Source organism: Choristoneura fumiferana, chromosome 10 (assembly GCF_025370935.1).
Source record: "Choristoneura fumiferana chromosome 10, NRCan_CFum_1, whole genome shotgun sequence".
Lineage (NCBI taxonomy): Eukaryota > Metazoa > Arthropoda > Insecta > Lepidoptera > Tortricidae > Choristoneura > Choristoneura fumiferana.
In genome coordinates, this window is record NC_133481.1 from 6,981,079 (window position 1) to 7,001,161 (window position 20,083).

Here is a 20,083-nt window from a genome sequence, read left to right on the forward strand (position 1 = left end):
CCCGCGAAAACTATGCATTTTCCGGGATACAACTATCCTATGTCCTTCCCGGGACTCAAACTATCTGTACCTATACCGAATTTCATCTAAATCGGTTCAGCGGTTTAGACGTGATGAAGTAACAAACAAAGAAAAAGACTTACTAACTTTCATATTTATAATATTACTAGCTTTTACCCGCGCTTCGCATGCGTAAACTATTCGTCTGGTAGTTGCAATTGAAATTTTCGGGATTTTACAAAATTCCCTGGAAATTTCCAAAATTTATATCGTGGTCTTCATTGAGGTTGTGTTGTGATTAACTGTACAAAATTCAAGACTCTAAACCCAGTGCTGAAATTTCAAATATTTTCCCTATCCAAATTCAAATTAAAAATTATTTATTCAGTAAATAGGCCGCAATGGGCACTTTTACACGTCATTTTTTAAACTACCAGCGCTTTCGGAAAGACCATCATTGCCAAGAAGAATTCGCCGCAAGAAACTTGGCAAAAAGTCATTTTTTCAAAATAAAATAATTACAAATAAAATACTTAAAAACTACAGTATACAATTAAAGCAAAAAATACAAAAATAATAATATTAATAATACAGGGATGTATGGGGTCCCTTAGTTACAAAACTATCCCGTGGGAATATCGGGATAAAAAGTAGCGTGTGTGTTATTCCAGACGTCCGGCTATCTACATACCAAATTTCATGCCTCTAAGCCTAGTGGTTGTTATTTCGAGATTTTATCCCTAAGTATCCCGTGGGAATTTCGGGTCAAAAAGTCGCTCACGTGTTATTCCAGACGTCCAGCTACCTACCAAATTTTATGACTCTAAGCCCAGCGGTTATTATTTTGAGATTTTATCCCTATCCCGTGGGAATATCGGGATAAATAGTAGCCTATGTGTTATTCCAGAGGTCCAGCTACCTACATACTAAATTTCATGGCTCTAAGCCCAGCGGTTGTTATTTCACGATTTTATCCCTATCCCGTGGGAATATCGGAATTAAAAGTATGCTAAGTTTTAATCTAGGTTATAAACTAACTTTTCGCCAAATTTCATCCAAATCCGTCCAGCCGTTTCAGCGTGAAGAAGTAACAAACATACTCACTCCCTCACTCACTCACAAACTTTCACATTTATAATATTAGTAGATTGGGATATGATGATCTGCAAGAGCAGGGACGAATAAATTGAACGAAAGTAATGTCACTTGTCATTGTGATTGCTGTTCTTATACAGGGGCCTCTTGAACAAACAGATACTTAATTATATTATCGAAGAAAAAAAATATACATAAAATCTGCACATTATCAGAACTAATCTAAACTAAATTTGACGGTTTGCTACAAATATAAATAATACCATGAAGTTTCTATTATATAATATTACAGTATTAATGTTTTCCTATATATTTTTAAACTACATTTTGACGATCGGTTACGATTATCACACATCATTTTATGATGCACACATAGACATTATCATTCACTTATCAATTTATTCATGCTGGCATGTGATATATCATTTATAAGAAACTTTTAGTAAGAGCTGTGTCATGTTCATGTTTTTAGGTGGACAAAGCTGCCGATGGGACCACCACAGTGAAGAAACTCATGGGTGTAATCTATGTACCATTGACGGACAAAGAAAAGCAGTATCGTGAGTGACCTATTTACAATGTACTTAAGTACACCATGTTGTTTTGCCTGGGGGCTATACTTTGCTGTATAATACTAGACCTTATGGGCGTTGTTGATGTAGTGTCGTGGGCCCCCAGAAATTGAAAAACTAAACACAAACAACCCAGGGATATAAAGTATTATTTATCCATCCCTGTGCGTAATAAACGTCGATTACATAAAAAACCTGCGAGTAGTACCTACACAGATTACCCCAGTACCTATTATCGAATGAAAATCAAAAATCTACCGTAATAAAATTGCAATGGCATTAAATGGATTGTGACACAACAGAGGAAATATTAACAAGACTGGAAATATAAGGGTTAAGTTTTGATACAAAACATATATAGTTTCAGTTAAATAGCAATTTCGTTACAGTACACATCTGTTTTGCTTTTCATTCACTACATTTTAATGTCACAAAAGCATCCAATTGGATATCAGATCGTCTACTTTCGATGCTATCCTATTACTAAATATCCAGTCCCTAAACGTTTTTTCTCTGTTTCGGCGGAAAGATGATGCGAGTCAATCAGTGTTTCGGGGTTAAATACCGAATTTCTCGACAGGCTGTCCATGTCCAGTAAGTAAATGATTATCCGGTCATAGCTAGATAAATCGGCTTAAGTGGGGCTCGATTCCTTGGCCGATGACATAGTATTTAAAATAATTGTAATTATAAAATTTTCATCTTTATTATTTTTTTTAACTGCGTGTACAGCCAAGGGCAAAGATATCGACACGGCCAAAGTTACAAAAATATGTATACACGACTTTATGCACTTAACATTAAGGCTGTGTATACATATTTTTGCAACTTTGGCCGTGTCGATATCTTTGCCCTTGACTGTACACCTGTAAAGGTAGGGTTAAGAGAAACTTAAGTTTAAGCATATGTAACTGCAATCTAAAACCTTAATTCGTACGCAATAAATTTCATTTCATTTGGTTAAATTTTAGGTTTATTGAGAGCCAACTATTGGAAGATATTTAATTTTTTCTTAACTTCTGTAATTGAGATACCTTAGGTCCATTTTTTTATGCCATGGTTACAAAGACCTTCTGAGTTAAAATATCACAAAATGAGACCTGGCGAAATATAATGTTTCTATATTTTAATTCTGGCAAACAAAATCGGACTAAAGGTGTTACAATTACCGACTCTCAGATCTAATGGTATCTCAAAATTCATTTTGATGAGATACCTTTAGAACTAGAGTATGTAATTCGTAACTCGTATGTAGGCGACTTTGCTCGCTAATCCTGCCGTGAAGCAGCAGTGCTTGCACTGTTGTGTTTCGGAGTGGAGAGTAAAACAGCCGGTGAAATTACTGGCACTTGAGGTATCCCATCTTAGGCCTCTAGGTTGGCAACGCATCTGCAATATCCCTGGTGTTGCAGATGTTTATGGGCGGTGTTGATCTCTTACCACCAGGAGATCCACTTGCTCGTTCGCCATCCAGCCAAATATAAAAAAGGGTATGATCTATCTAGCTACGACGGGATAGTTAGGTACTTCCTAATGGACACATGTATATTCTATTCTGTACAATTTTAACTTAGGTAATGTCAAGAAAGCCAAGTTTATTGATTACATTTTCAACATTTTTACATCCAGTTGAACATAAGCAAGTTTTAGAAGGCGAGATGACACACTTCTATGATGAATATGCTTTTGATCACGACAAGGATGAATACTTCTTACGTAATTAGTTTATTTGAGATTGATCGAATTTAGCAGCAGTTTGTGGGATAAATTGTAAATATGTACTAAGATATTGTATTGGTTACTAAAGTGCTGTACTTCTATCTTACCAATAACCATTGGTTTTCTGTTTGGAGCATTTGTAGTTGTTATATACGGAGAAAACTATAGGCTTGAAGCCATGATAGATTTCGTATAAACAAAAATATTGCAGTTGGCATTTTTTCGTTTGTGGTCTTGTCTTTCGAAAATGTAAATACCTACTGCTACTTCTATCGCTTTAATTCGGAATGTGTCAAATCGGATTATTCTCAGTAGTTCCTTTGCTGTACAAAAAAAGGAGAATTATTACTATGAAAAGAAAGGAACTCTGCAATTAATCCGTCAAATCTCAAACCCTTTATTGGTAAAATAGGAGTAATATTACAGTATGTATAACAGTATAATTAATTGACAGATCAATCCATCACGCTCAATTGCAATAAGAGTAGAGCTGTTTTTGAAGCATTAAACGAGTGTTAGGTTAATTGTCCGTGACCCAGATGTTTTGAGTGAGACTTTGGGAGTATGTATAAATAATAATCGTCACTACTTAAAAAAAAACTCGTACGTCATAATAAATAATTTTCTGAGTGAACTTTATGAACATTTTGTCAAGGTTCAACTTTGTTGATATATTGATTTTAGATACGAGATTTTTTTCAAAGTAGTGACGTAATGTCGTCGTATACCTACGGCCAGGGGCTAGGGCTCGGAAACGTTTTTAACAGTTGTTTACACAATGTTTTACCTGGAACGAGAATGAAACGGAATAATTTAGAAAACCTGGTTTTAATAGCTTCGAGGTCAAGGCTGAACTACCGACGACAAATTCGTTCGAAATATTTCGTTCATTTATATAATCATTTCTGCGTTCTGCGTAGCACGTTAGTTTTATTAAAGATGAATAGCAGTCCATGAAACAACAAAAATAAATAAGAAAGTTTGAAAACGTTTTAATAACCGGAAACGATTGTGATTTTAAGCCGGTTATAACGTTTATAACGCGCCGAATTATACCCGACTCGCTCGTGCACGCTCGTCCGTAGTTTCAGAAATCATTTCAAGGTGGCGCGCGGCTCGCCGCCACGCGCCGCTCGGGACGCGCGGCCCGCGCCGGAATGAATGACAGTTCGCTATAGCTCGCATAGCGAGTCGTTGCTCTTTCGCCGCGAATATATTTACCTCCGTCTTATGTGGCCCTCATTTCCTTAACTTACATGTGCTCTTGTGTGTATTGATGCCTCTTATACATAATTGTGACTGTTGTGTAATGTTTTTATGGATAAACGTGTTACCAACTGTTATACGTTTTCTATAACCTTTCCAACAAAACCGAAACAAATCGATTCATAGATATTTAAAGAACGAAATTGTTTCGCTAAGTATTCCGGTATCCGACTCCGAGCCCTGTCTATGGCAGCTTGAGTCATAATTATGAACTGTTATTATTTTATTATAGACTAGTTGTTTATATACTCAGCGGCACAAAATTTGGCCCACTCTCCATCCATACAAAATTACCTTTTAGGTACTGCATACATTTGAAGGCCAGATTTTTTAGCCGCTCAGTATATTTTTGCAATTCGTAGTAAGTACTCTGTAAGACCAATCAAGTCTGTAAAGCCAAGTGAGAAATGCAGCTTAGTTTCCATCACAGGGCAGTTGCAATTACAATTTTTGTAATTTTATTTTGCAAGAGTATAAGTACACAATTTAATTTTAAAAGACACGAATGTATTGTTTCAGATGAACGAAAATCAATAAGTAGACATAAAAAAATGTAAATGTATGTACCTATATAAGAATGGTTCTCGTTCTCGCGCGATGATGAGTAAAGTTAGTTTATAGATTTCATTATTATAATGAAATCAGAATTTTCCAAAAATGTAATGAATCATAATGTTTATAATAGAATCAATTTACGGTGATTCCTTCAACTTAACTGTATGTAAGCTCAGTAAAAAAAACACTGACTTTTAAAAACCATTCTAAGAGCTGAATTTCGCTGCCCGTGAGGCCATAAATCATTTTCCGATCAAAATTTCCGGCACGGTCCAGGTTTCGGCTGAAACCGAAACTTATTTTGACACTTGAATTGGAAATCAAGTTTGAATAGGTAGTATGTTAAAACCTTATCTATATTTACACTTGTACCTACAGGCAGTTAATACATGTCAAATAAAAAAAAACGCGAATAAAAATGTGTCGCTATAAAGACGTCTGCTGGACAGGCTTCCCACAACTCGCAATTACGTTTAGTATACCCCAATGACGTAAAGGTAACAGGAGTTTTGACGAAGCCGAAGTTTTGGTTAAGAATTGGTCGAAACTGAACCTTCAGTTAGTCACTACAGTCCGTTCGCGTTAAGAATGCAGTGAATCATCAATGTACGCCGGCCTAGCCAGGCCTAATAACCAATCAAATCGTTCCTAATTTAATTAGAAAGTCAAGTTCGCAGTGCCAGTTAAACGCATGCTCTCGAATGCAACGGTTGTGTCCTGTCCTTTATGTGCTAACTGAATTAAGTTGCACTGATGACTCACTGTATTCTTAACGCGAACGAACTGTAGTTCCTAGCAAGGGGCGCATGTGACGCACCAGAACGCTCTATTGTATATGCTTCTCGCTCCTACTTGCTGTGGTGAGCAGTGAGATTTTGATACTGCTATTAGAAAGCTAGTGTCAAGTTGCGATTCTTTCTTTATGGCCACCTTTCAATGCAAGCGGAGAGGACTCCTTGCACTGAATAGAAGTCATAAGCTTGTTACTTCGGTACGCTCAGTCCGTTGCCTCCGTTTCTGCTCATTACCCTTTTTAGATGAAAGGCAGGACAGGCATCATACTTGAGTAGAATGATTGTAATGAATTAAGTCGTTCATTAAAATTTTAAATAGTTTATTAGGGGTGTTAAAGCGACTTAAATAAGTAAGTTACTCTTATTGATTTGGTATCTCTGTTTTAGGTTCTTGGCGTTAATCAATTTACGACGTACATTAAAAAAGGGCGCCTGAACCTTGAATTTAACTTTGATTTGAATCTATCTTTTTGACATATATTAATATTTAAAATAATTTTATTATTGTTGTCAATGCTCATGTGGGATAGACAACTAGTTTTTATTATGACTTTCTATTGTTATTAATACATATTATTTACATATTATAAATAAAGTTTATTTAAATAATGTTACGTCTTTTTACTTCTAAACAATTTGCCTGTAAATTTCTTTTTACCAAACGGCTTATCGTCCTTGCCGGCGTCGGCAGGTTTTGCTTTTACGTGCAGTACTGAGTACAAAGTGTCTGCTTCATTTTTATTTTCAATTATCTGTCCTAGCTCCTCCTGAAATAATAAAAAGATAAATAAATAAGACTTCATTGCCGGTAGGTTCATACCACAAATATTGAAAAGTTAAACACGGCACGCAACACACACACACACACACACACACACACACGCACACACACACACACACACACACACACACACACACACACACACACAAACTTTCGCATTGATAATATTAGTAGGATTAGGAATTATGAAATTTGGATAATTTGATTAGGATATTTTAAAAGGAACGCAATTAATAGATAATTAATTAATAGTTAATTTAAAAAAAATATTGAATGCCAAAAACTAGCTGGTTGTGCTGGTTCGATTATAAAATACCTAATTGTAACAACTATCTGTGATGTGGCCACAATCTAAAATAATAAAATAATTGAATTTGAATATTTTACTTAGTAAAAATGTTGCCATGTTCAAGACTTTTATGTCAAAAATGTGATATTTAGATACAAAAGAATGTCATGCCTTCATACGTTTAGTTTCTACTTTTTTGTGTCGCACTCCGTAAAAAGTGTAGGTAGTGTAGGGACGATTTAATAACAAGTAAAATCACGCCGTTAGTTCTCAATTCTCGAAGAAAGCATCAGTTCCATTATTAAAGTTTATTATTATTATTACTGCAACACTACATAGCTCACCTTGTTTAGCGTAAGCAAGTGATCCAACGAAACTCCCTTGTTCATAATTCGGGCCATGTTTTTGGAGGTGACACCAGGCAGTTTCTGCACAAAGTCGTGGACCAGGATATTGTACCGCTCATAGTTGATGTCGTCAGCCGTGTTGTCTCCGCCGAGAGCTATAGCGGCCGCGATTTCGGGATTCTTTCTGCCTTGCTGCATAGGAATAAATAATAGTAGTAGTATTGTCGTGGAATGGTAGTAGGTATGCGAGTCCGTTTAACTAATACGAAGCCAGCAATTGTTATTCCAGCCCAGACTAATACAAAGGTTTCCTCAGAAATGGTGACGGAAAAAAAAATACAAAATGAAATAAAAAATACAAAAAGATTCCAAAAAACTAATCATAATTTGATTGCTTAGAAACGATATCTCTTGTCCGGGTGAGCGGTTAGTTCCAAAGGAATGCCGAAAAAGTTTGAGGGCTTACGGCATAGATGTCGCTAGCGTCGCTGCTTAAGTGACTAAGTAAGAAACACAAGCTGAGATATGAGGTGGATAGGGAAATTCGTGTCAGTACCGTTGACCATCAGTGGTGTAGCGGTATAGCACGCGGTACGGATTACCGAGGACCTGGGTTCGATTCCCAGTGATGGTCTTATTTTTCTGTTTTTTCTGTGCATCTATATTTCAGTTTGTATTTTCAATTTCGGAAAAAAACTAAATTAGAATGAATTTTTTCTCAAAATACGAGTATATTGACATTTAATTTTACTTCAATAAATTTTCTTCTTAATTCGAATTATTAAAATTACACAACGGTTGTACGTACGTCATTTTTATCGATACCGACTAATAAAATTAGTTTGATGTGTCCTCGCACTACGAAACGTCAGTACAGATTTGCACCCGTCAATCCGGTGTTTGTTGATAACTGATTAAGCTTTTTCTGCTCTTTGCTACTCCGTTATTTCTGGTGTGAAACTCGGAATTTTAATCCAAATGGCAATTTGGGGTATTCAGGTGGAACGAAAACTGTTTTGTTTTACTTTTTTTAATAAACTTTAAACGCCTTTTTGCAGATTTTGAGCTAAATCTATCAATACTTATTTATTATAGTATAGGTGTACCTACTTAGCGACCTTCTTAGGGTAGGGTAGGACATAAAACGTAGTGATTACTTGCTTAGTGGTAGGACAGTTCCACACGTTTTGTTTTTTGAGTTCGTTTGTATCGGTAAAAACGCAAGTCTAACGCTCAGCAAACGCAAGGAAGCCGGCACGTTTTAACCTTACACACGATCCCTGCCTTTGTATCGAGACAAACGCCACGTTTTTCGAAAACAAGCGTTTGTTTCGCGTCGCGTCTGTCAACACTCACTTACAGCGCGCTTCATTTGCAACAAAATACGTGTAAAATCTGCCAAAACGCGATGAAAACGCGCAGAGGACGCGCGTATCAAAAAAGCGCGTAAAAAAATGTCGTATGGAAGGTCCCTTAGTAAATTTATTTTACTTGTAAATCAGAGCGATCTCCAAATGTGGTTTTATAAAGCTGAATTGTTATTAATAACCGAACAAAATAAGACTGTGAAACATAATGCATTTTTTTAAACCAGACTTGAACACTTGCATCACCCTATGATCAGTATGACTGATGCGCCGAGACAAGACAGACATCATAGTCTAAATACCTTTGTGTGTTGATGTCCTTACTTTTAGTTCGTAGAACAGTTCCGCGGTGGCATAGGGACTGGGAGACCACACGAGCTTGAGCCTCGGAAAATGTATAGTGAGTAGCTGCAGCTTTTGTTGGATGTCTGCTCCGGAAATGTCTGTCGATACCACGAAATGACCCTGTGGATTAGACAACGTAGATACTAGATTGTTTCTAAGACAATTTAACTTTAAAGTGCAATTTTTCATTGAAATCGAGCGTCCGCCCCCCCTGTAAAATCTAAACTGTTGGGTGGAAAAAATTGAAAAAAATCAGAATGGTAGAAAATATATCAAATTTACAAGGAAAATTATAGCGGCTAAGAGCTTGAGAATTATTATTAGTTTAAGAGTAAATAGCAGCCTAAGGTATAAAATATACCTATACTTGGAAGATTCAGTACACAATACGAAATCCTTAGAAAAATATTATTTGTTTTTTTTTCGTAATGGCTGCGGAACCCTATCCTGAGCGTGTACGACACGCTCTTGGCCGTTTTTTTTTAATAAAATCGAATTGAGTTTTCAAACTTGTCAGAGTAAAATGTAATGTAAATCAAAAATGTAGGTACCTACTAAGGAGTATGATATCAACTACAAAGCAAATTACCCACAAAATATTTTTTTAAGTACCTCTTTTTAACCCCGTTAAGGGATGAATTTCAATAAAATATGAAACAGGTCTTCCATTAATTCTGTTAAAGAATGTTTATGCAAAATTTGAAGTAGATTGGACCAAGGAGTCACGTTGTCACATACAAACTTTGCCCCCCTTTTTCACCCCGTTAGGGGTAGAATTTCGGAAAATCCTTCATTATTGGATGCCTACGTCATACAAAGAATACACCCTCTCAAGTTTCAGGTCTCTACGATCAGCGGTTTAGGCTGTGCGTTGATCCGTCAGTCAGTCATTCAAGACAAAGCATTTTATATGTATAGATAGATAGATAACTATCAAGTATCAAGGATCGTACCTGTAGATTAAAAGGTTTGTTCTGATCGAACTCTATGAGCAGTATAGGGCGGCTGTAGTTGCGACACATCTGAGTGCACTGTGTGTACAGACGGCCTGAGTTGAGCGAGCCTATCAGGTCCGAGATAGATTTGCGCTCCACGCAAATGTCCGGGGTAAGAATGTAGTCTCCTATCTGGAAATCATCAATAATAACTTTGTGTTAAAAAAAACATTTTAACTTAATCTCTTTTTATTGATTGTAGTTGCATTGTCATCCAAACTAAATTTCCGTACAAAATTTCAAATCCATACCATAAACCGTTGAAAGAAAAGAAAGAAAGAAAGAAAATACATTTATTCACAACACAAGACACAACAATAGTATTAAGTACAAATAGACAACACGTAGGAAAGTATGTGTCATTGCGGTCATTGGTTGAGTAGTTCCGTCCTGCGGAGATCATCGTGGCCGGACGACCTCCAGAATTTCACTATCAGATTATTGTCACTGTATTTACATAAGTATCACCACAGCTCGATTGGACACCAGGAAGTGGACAAGAGTAGTCGTGTTACGGTCGGAATCTGCTTCAACCCGACTTATTTCATACAGTCCTTGTGCATTTTTTGTGCACCGCACACTGACTGCACTTTAGCTTGCAACTGCAAACGAACAGCTTGAGCGGTCTGTGTATATCGAATGTCTTTTTAGGGTTCCATATCCAAAATGGCAAAAACGGAAGCCTTATAGTTTCGCCATGTCTGTCTGTCTGTCCGTCCGCGGCTTTGCTCAGGGACTATCAATGCTAGAAAGCTGTAATTTTGCACGAATGTATATGTAAACTATGTCGACAAAATTTTTTTTTAGTGTACCTCCCATAGACGCAAAGTGGGGGTGATTTTTTTTTCTCGTCCAACCTTTGTAGTGTGGGGTATCGTTGGATAGGTTGCTAAAACGATTTTTCGATTCAGTGTTTTTTTTTTGCAAAATATTCAATTTTAAAGAGCAAATTTTCATTAAAATCGAGCCCCCCCCACACCTCTAAAATTTAAACCGGGGGGGAGGAAAAATTTGTAAAAAATCAGGATGGCAGTAAGTATATCAAACTTACGAAGAAAACTATAACGGTTAAGTTTTATTGAGAATTATTAGTAGTTTAAGAGTAAATAGCGGCCTAAGGTATAAAATATACCTAAACTTGGAATATTCCGTACAAAACACGAAATCCTTACAAAAAATATTACTTAATTATTTTGTAATGGCTACGGAACCCTATTTCGGGCGTGACCGACACGCTCTTGGCCAGTTTTTTTGTATTGAAACTGCAGTGCAGATCGCCTAGCAGCGACCGCTTGAAACTGTCATCGACACTGACTGCTCTAAGCTGTCCCAGTTAGGCCTAAAATTGATCGGACAACGCTCTATTCGAGTTCTTTGATAAGCCATTATTATGAACTCACGGTGATGGTAACAGGTTCTATGAGAATGCCTTTTTTGTGGAGTAGAGCGGGAAGGTCGGAGCGGAACTCGCGCATGTCCACGATGACTCGCTGCTTCTCCCGTGGCTGCTGCCCACCTGGACACGTCAGCTGTTTTAATAGGCACGTAGAAGTCACAGCTTTAAAGAATTGATTGATTAATACAGGCGTTACTTTTCGCAGCCCCATACCATGAATAACAATACCTTGCAAGGTAAGGTGAGCGCTACTGTTGGGCTGGCTAAAAGTAGTCTTAAGTTATATGCAAGTTCTCCAAAAATAATTGCATGCATCTGCCAAAAACAACACAGCGATCCGAGGCGGGGTGGGAGGAGAAACTGTAATAGCAAGCTACCTATAGGTATGCATATATGTCGGCGCCTTCGTCGCTCGATCATAAAATCCGCCAGATCATGAAATTCCTAGGCATTTTATGAAACTCAAAGCTCATCGGTATTTATTTATTACTGCGCGGATGTAATCGCTGGCAATAAGTATAAAGTTAAAGTATGTACCTGCTTTCCTGGTGTCAACAGCGTCAGAGTCATCTTCCTCATTCAAATTAAAGTATTCATCAGTTTTACCATCTTGATACGAAGGTACGACCATAACCTGAAAGTAAATTAACGATCATATAATTTACTATAATATTGGAGAGAAAGGCACGTGTGAACATGTTACATATTTGGATCTATTCGGCGGAATGTGAGAACTATTCGGCTGGAAGCTGGATACAGTATTTTTAATCGAGCGTCGGTAATATCATAGCTACATTACAATTGTTTGCGAAAATTTAAACAACGTTACTATTTTATTAAGATCTATGCATGCGTGCGTATATATATATCAGTTTTGTACTAGCTTTTTGGGAACTACTGCATTGATGTTTGTTCCACATCAAACATCAATGCAATAGTTCCCAAAAAGCAATTGCTCCACCCACAGCTACGGGTTAGGGTTACTTATACCATACTGGGAACTTACACTCTTAGCTTGAATTAACAGCTCAAAAGCCTGTTTCTCTCTCTTCAAAGACGTCAGGTACGCCTGTTCCTCCACCGTTTTGTCGTGGACCACGAAGTAGACCTTGCAGCTAGACTCCTCGTTACTTTTCCGGCTCTCAAACAGCTCAATCTGTCGCACAGCCGCCACGTCGCTGTGGTACAGGATTATGTACTCCGGACGTAAATTTTCCAAGCATTGTTCTAAAGAAAAACTGTTCCCGTTTTCTTTGAACGTCCTTATGCATATTATAGGCTTCTCGAGTTCTATTTGGGTTATGTCTAAATTGTCTATCTGAAGCAAAAGGTCGATCTCAATAAAACAAGTTTTATTTTAAAATAGTAATAAATTATTCAGATATTTATTTAGGTACTAGTCTTTACCAGTCGCCTCGTGCGTCGTCGCATGTGTTAACCATTAGACCTAACAGTTAAATTAAAATTCAGGAATTTCGAAACAAAATCCCGTGGGAATTCCCAAAAATTACATCGTAGTCTTCATTAACGTTGCATAAAAAACACCTGTGCCAAATTACACGTCTTTAAACCTAGCAGTTAAAATTTCGGGATTTTATCCTGATCGCGTAAGAATTGCATTGTAGACAAGGGGCTGTTTCACCATCCATTGATTAATTTCATTTGACGGATAAATTTAATGTGATGCCGTCTCCGTCGATTCGAACAAAACAAACAGAGACGGCATCACATTTATCCGTGAAATAAATTCAATCAATGGATGGTCATTGGAATACCTACCCGTGCGAACCCGGGCCGGGCGGCTTGTTTACAATATTAGTAGGATGTAGGGTTAATGTGTACAATATGTACGTACATACCTGTGAAATTGGTTCAAACATGCTCACGTCTGCAGATTTCTTCTTATCGCCCTGTGTGGCAACTTGAGTGAGAGTTAAGATGTAATTTGTTTTTGACTCTTCTGTGTCTTCTTCTTCCAATTTATTAACGTCTTTATTGTCTTCATCCGGCTTCGTAGCAACCCCTTCCTTTTCCAATTCGCTAGTCGCAGGCGCAGTGTCTTTGAGATTTTTATACGTCGATGAAACAGTATGGATCGTCAGGTCCCTTCTAAAGGCGGTGTAAAATAAGTATTTGTTGGGGCCCATTGTAAGAAAGTGGTTTAGTTGGGCGCACGTACGCCCATCTTGACAGAGAATAAGTATTTTTGTATTGTTTAAACCTTCTTTTTGCTTTTTCTTCACCTCCTCAGGAATTTCTTCGAGTAATAAATCGCTAAGAACTTTCCATTTAGGTGAATGTTCTGGATCAAATTCTAAAAATATAATCTAGATAAAAAAATAGTTGTTTGAATCTGCTACTTCTACTCTACTACTCTCCAATCTGCCTGAATAAGTAAATATTTACCAAATATTGAAGAAAAAAAGAAATCTAAATACAGAAGTTATTTATTTACTTACCGTTTTTATGATTATAAACTCTGTTCTTGGCCAATCTAAACAGTTGTTCAGCAGAATCGAGTAGAATCCAGCCGGAATTAACCCGAGCATATTCCGGTGTCCTATATTTACTGACTAATGCGTAAAAGGAGACAGCGTCATCATGGATAAGTTTGCTGAAATCATGGGGATTCAAATGGGTTGCCTCTAGTTCAATCAATTACTCATATTTCAATAATATGTGCAATAAATCATTTTCAGAAAACTCGCACGTCTTAAGTTTTTCGAAATTCATGTGCGAAATTACATTTGAAAACCACGGGCTTTACGGCGAAGTAAAACATTTTGAGGAAAGCTTCATAAACCTGCGAAGGAATTTAATGGTTTGTGTCAAGTTCCCAATCCATTCTGAGAGGAGGCCTGTGCCCAGCAGTGGAACGTAAATCGCTGGGATGATGATGATGATGATGAAGCGCGTAACTCATTTGCCTAATTTAAACACTTGAACTTAACTAAAATACAAACATATTCTCAACTCACATGATCATGCTTCTGAGCACTTTGAGGTCTTGAACATATTCCTTGGTCCTCGTGCTTAGCTGATGCCATACACAATCCAACTGAGATTGAAGAATTTTGTGAAACTTTTTTGAAATACAATTTTCAGTTGTTATTTCCTGAAAAACAAAATAAGTTGTTGATTTAGCTACTTTTAAGGGTAACATTTGTGATATACATAAATTCATCGATTATAATAATGTATAACCATTTATCACTAAGCACTAGCGCTGCCTACCCTCACTCACTGCACGGCATAGCTTGCAACAGGACAACAAACCTGCATGTCGAGAGTTCTATTGATGCTTCGCAGCTGTTTGACAGTGTAGTTCATGATGTCTAGCAGGCATGTCTGTATGTGGCTCATGTTGGATGTGAGAGGCACATGAAGCTCTACCACCTCTGCTTGCCTGTTTTTCAGGCATTTTATAATGGTGCCATGAAACCTTAAAGAAATCAGGTGGAAATAAAATTGGATGTAATTTTAGTTCCCAAGATACAGGTTCAGCATAGCTTCAGATCGACTACTTATGGACCTTGTAATCTTTGTGATATTAAAATAAACATGCATTAAAAAAAATAGGTATTTGTTAGTCAGATCTATTAACTTTATGGTATAGTAGGAATTATTTGAGGTGTCCCGATCTCGTTATTTTTTTCCGTGTGACGGCAGTATTGTGCCCTCAACCGCATAATACTCGGTTTAAAATGAACGGAAATATAAAATAAAGTAGTTCATTGAAATAAAAACTTTATTGTTTAGAGCAGAAAGTGCATTTTAAAATAAATACACGTGCGCAGATAATACTTTTCCATGTTTGTCTAAGACACATTCAATTTTGAAAAACATCTGCCAATAAAGTTTTATTTGAAATGAACTCTATTTTTTTTTTATTCAACTCGATGACAAATGAGCACGTGGGTCTCCTGATGGTAAGAGATCACCACCGCCCATAAACATCTGCAACACCAGGGGTATTGCAGATGCGTTGCCAACCTAGAGGCCTAAGATGGGATACTTCAAGTGCCAGTAATTTCACCGGCTGTCTTACTCTGTGTCTGTGTGTTTATTATAAATAATAAAGTCGTTATTTCAATTGAAATTAATAATTTTATCTTATATTTATTTCAAACTGAGGATTATGCCCTTGAGGGCATAATTAAATACAATGGCTATATCCGAAAGGTTGGCTGTTAACGAGACACCTCAAATAATTCCTACTATAAAGGAAAACATTGTGAGGAAACCTGCAAAAACTTGTAAAGAAATTCAATGATGTGTGTGAAGTTCCCAATGGGCACTGGGGTGATGTTGAAACTACAGCCCATGCCCTCTCTTATTCTGAGAGAAAACATTTGTCCAGAACTGGGACTGGGACTTGGGACATATAGGCCGAGATGATGATGCGATGAGTCAGGTGTAACAAAGTGGGAAAATTTAAGGCTTAGGTATTGAAAGTATCTGCTATCTATAGTAGTGATTGAGAATAGTATTTTTGTATCTGCAATTTCGCTTACCTGGGCCACAAGAAAAGCTCTGTGACAAAAACTGCGCGCATGACCTTTTCCACCTGGTGGTAACCAAATGTGAATGAAATAGGAGAGTTGGAGAATGCCTTTATAAAGCCAGTCTGCAATAAAGAAATATAAGGAGGTGTCATAAGACTTACATTTCATCCACTTATTTAAAAAAATATATAGCCTGATGCTATTTCAACACAAAAAATAAGTAATACTGTGTTTAAATATGTATAATACAAAACCTTGTGGTAAAGGTGATAAATAGTCAGATAATATTTGTTGTTCGATCCAATAGAAAGTTTTGATGTAGTTACAAAATTACAATTATTTTTCCTTACAAGATTTCGTGACGTCTTTCTGACGTCAAGAAATTTTGGATGTTTTATGCAGTTTATGTTTTAATAATTGCTTGACAAACTGATTTCTAAAGAAACACATAAATCTGTTAGTGTTCAGAATGTCAAGTGATTCTGTACTGTGTAGCATAAATTGTTTTGTAGTATGGAACCATACAATTTACAAACCTTTATGCAACTTTTAATAAAACAAATGTATGTAGGTATCTACTTTATGTTGTAAAAATCTAATTATGTTCAGATTTATGGACCATTCACATCATATTTAATTATATTTCTTTCTTTTCTTTTGTACATAAAAGAGTTTACATACATACATACGTACATTAACTTACTGCTCCAAAACATGTGGAGCAAAACTCAACTTTAATATATTTGTGATTACATTTTAATACATTGACAGCCAACATTAGCTTTAAATTTAAATTGAAGAACCTACCTTGTTATTCTGCCTATATAGCCTCAAGGCAAAAGCTTCTTGGCAGGACTCCAGCACGGTGTGAGCTCGTAGCACAATAATGCCTGTGATGTTTGTGACTGGAACTCGGTTCTTTAATAAGTCCACCACTAATATCCGTGTTGAAATAAAGTGAACACCACCTTCAAGGTAAGCTTTTTCTCTGCAGAAAAATAGCATTTACAACTTACTAAAAATGCTTTGAGTTCAAATTTTGGATTGTGACACACACACCATCTGTCATTTATCAATAGAGGGAATTGAATTGTATTGATTGAAATTAGAGATGAAACGGATAGTGGTTTGGCCGGATACCGGATATTCGGCGGGACCGTTTGGCCAGATAGCCGGATATCCGGCCGCCGGATATTCGGCCTAGTTTTACGTACAGTTAAATTAAGCTTATTCGAACATGCACATGACACTCCGTGCAGGTTGCAACTTGTAGAGTATAATTAATTAAAATAGGGGCTGTTTCACCACCCTTTGATTAATTTTAGCTGACGGATAAATATGATGTTGTTTCTGTTGTTTTGTTTGAATAGACGCGAGACGGTATCACATTTTATCCATCAGTTAAAATTAATCAATGGGTGGTGAAACAGCCCCTTAGAATAATAAACTGATGTCAATAATTGATAAATTCATAAATAAATATCAGTTTCTAATCATAACTATAAGTTTTTTACTATCTGGTATCTGGCCGGATAGTACGCAACTATCCAGTATTCGGCCGAATAGTAAAATAGTGGCCGGATAAGCCAGATACCGGATACTGGCCGGATATCCGTTGCATCTCTTATTGAAATGCTAGCAATCGTTGCCATATTAAGATCCTTTTTTTTATTATTGCATAAGTAATCTACATTTGTTCATACCATATAAAGATTCTTTTTATTGCATAATATCTACAATCCGTCGATAAAAATGTGTACATTGTTGTCGTGCACAGCGCGATTTGCCATATCACGCCATATAAAACTCGGTAAGTGTCACAGCCGTAGTATGTGTAATACATTTTTAATGTGGTCACATTGCTTTTCCTTATTGGTCTAATTTTGTGTGTTGGCACTACCGCATAGTGTAATGGTTATACAAATGAACAAACGAGGGAAAAAAACTAAGCTGGTGCCCTAGAATAGAGAGGTCAGTTAATTCCTGAAACTCTGCTGATACCTCAGGTGAGATGATGGAGCAACCGAGGTCAGGACTATGGGGATGGTGGAGGTCCTCGTGGGGGCAAACCCCCAATGTTCGGCGGGTGCCAGCCCAGATCACGGGCAAACTGAACCGATCAGGAGCCTATTGATCGGTCGGGGTAGGTCAGAAGATCACTGGTAGGCCCAGGATCTCTCTACCTAAGCATTGAGGCACCCGGGCATAGTGCTGTGCCTAGACCGGAGTACATCGACCGTAATCTAAGCATGCTACCTTAGGCCTAGCTTGTGATAGGAACGTGGCACAGCCACACCACGTTGGGAATCACTGTTATCACATATCTTGTGAAGCCAAAATAAGAACTCGTCCTTACACACTTCAGCAATATTTGTCGCCTTACTATTGCTGTGTACCATTTGCACCCCAGGTATATATGTATGACATTTATGAAAGCATAGAGGTGGCGACAATTGTCTTGCATTTATTTTCGAGATTTACAACTAGTCGAAAATTACAGGGAAAATCTGCCACATCCAGTAAATCACTTAAATGTCAACAAAACAAACAAGTCTAAACATGAACATATGATGAGTGGGACAAACAGCAGAGCAGACTGAAACAAATGTTGACAATTGCACCGAAACTTAGTTGGCAAGTTAGCAAAATATAGTCAGCCATCTCTAAAAATATATGTCCCAGCTATTTTTATATTAATTTAAGCTTGAGCTAAATAACCATGGAATAATAGGAGTTGCAGGTTTATCCAGCAATATTAAACAATAACATGGTCACATGAATAAAATTACGAAGGTATTTAAATATTTTAACAAGTATGATTTTATTTAGCATCATCATGTCAGCCGAAAGACGTCCACTGCTGGACATAGGCCTCCCCCAAGTCCCCAGGTCCTTATTTAGCATATCAGCATTAATCTACAACTAGTTTATAATTATTGATTTAGATTAAATATTATGTCGTTAGTAGTAATAATCTTTATTTCTTACCTTTCAGTGCCAAGGTTGGGCAAAGGAGAGAGTTTAAATTTCTCCATGAAATGTTTTTCTTCATAATCATTGCTATTCAACACAAGAACTAAGTTGGCAGGATCGTTGTAAACCCATAATAAGTTGGAAATGATACCATTGTAATTGAGTCCCCTTGAAAAAAAACATGTTTTTACCACAATTCTTCTTACCATTCATTGCAATATTTAATTTTTTACTGACTTTGCCAATATAAGAAGAGCATCTTTTTCAAAAGCATCAATGAAGATTTGTTTTTCAAACTCTAGTAGTTTAAATTTAATGTCAAAATTCGGCACTTCGTTCTGATCGTCGTTTTCTTTGGGAGCTTCCATTATTGTTGAAACGTTCCTTATATTTTATACTGTAACTGAAAAAAAAAAAACAGCAAACACAATAAAATAATACACTTAAATGTAATGACAGTAGAGTAGAGTAACATTGAATTTGCATTAAATAACAAAAAAATGGCAAAGAAAAAATAAATTAATAGAATATTTAACAACTTTACAAGCAAACTGTACACAATTTGAATGTGTTGACATTGACAGACGGGTGACACTTTCCCGGCCCGGATAACCGACATGGAAATACCATACCGGCTCTGTTTTTTGCTCGGAATTATGTTTTTTGTGTACACGCCCATAGAAACTGAAAGGAGCTTCTATGGGCGTGTACACGAAAAACAGGGTCGGTATTTCCAACCCGGTATTATCCGGGCCGGGAATTTTCAGTCGTATTCTTTTTTTACAATATTTATTTCTGTGGTTATTTTCAATGCTCTAACAGTTTACATGTTATGTATGACGACCACCTACGAGCTTTGAGTATTCCATTCAACTAGAACTAGAACTTATGATTAGTAATCTGTGTTGAACTTGACTAGAACCTACGAGTAATTTTTATGCTAAATTTACACGCCTGCCAGCCAAGCTTCAGCAAGCTTACACCAGCACAAGCGCGTAAACGGCCCGTTAAGTATATAGTTTAGGTAGGTAGGCTTGCGTGAGCGAACTTTGAGTTTCAAGTTTTCTAGTAGCCCTGCTGCTTT

General features: G+C 36.9%; 1 protein-coding gene and 1 long non-coding RNA gene across 5 annotated transcripts; one reads left to right on the plus strand and one right to left on the minus strand.

Annotated features, from left to right (window-relative positions):
• The first annotated feature begins 255 nt into the window (after positions 1-255).
• LOC141431972 (uncharacterized) lies at positions 256-6,611 on the plus strand. The gene is made up of 2 exons (XR_012451780.1): positions 256-1,655; positions 3,297-6,611. It is a non-coding gene; the product is annotated as an uncharacterized lncRNA (long non-coding RNA).
• On the minus strand, positions 6,305-19,716 carry mei-9 (DNA repair endonuclease XPF mei-9). 4 transcript variants are annotated; one of them, XM_074093299.1, is made up of 16 exons: positions 19,632-19,716; positions 19,237-19,402; positions 19,015-19,167; positions 16,834-17,014; positions 16,036-16,148; positions 14,798-14,963; positions 14,500-14,636; positions 13,981-14,135; positions 13,381-13,835; positions 12,528-12,839; positions 12,059-12,155; positions 11,526-11,641; positions 10,084-10,257; positions 9,110-9,250; positions 7,416-7,610; positions 6,305-6,768 (listed from the first exon to the last, which is right to left on the minus strand). In XM_074093299.1, the coding sequence occupies exons 2-16, from the start codon at positions 19,365-19,367 to the stop codon at positions 6,613-6,615; spliced, it is 2,682 nt and encodes an 893-aa protein (XP_073949400.1). In that variant the 5' UTR covers positions 19,368-19,402; positions 19,632-19,716; the 3' UTR covers positions 6,305-6,612. The 4 variants fall into 4 exon arrangements, with proteins under 4 accessions (XP_073949400.1, XP_073949399.1, XP_073949401.1 ...); XM_074093298.1 differs by having other exon boundaries at positions 19,544-19,634; XM_074093300.1 differs by lacking the exon at positions 19,632-19,716 and adding an exon at positions 19,539-19,603.
• Between the last annotated feature and the right edge of the window lie 367 nt (positions 19,717-20,083).

What these genes read in the sequence shown, in the direction of transcription:
- mei-9 (XM_074093299.1), bottom strand. Translation starts at nt 19,367, where the DNA reads ATGGAAGCTCCCAAAGAAAACGACGATCAGAACGAAGTGCCGAATTTT. An exon ending in GCTCTTCTTATATTGGCAAA is followed by an intron (nt 19,168 to 19,236) that starts GTCAGTAAAAAA and finishes TTTTTTTTCAAG; the next exon opens with GGGACTCAATTACAATGGTA. An exon ending in GTGCTCAGAAGCATGATCAT is followed by an intron (nt 14,136 to 14,499) that starts GTGAGTTGAGAA and finishes CCATGATTTCAG; the next exon opens with CAAACTTATCCATGATGACG.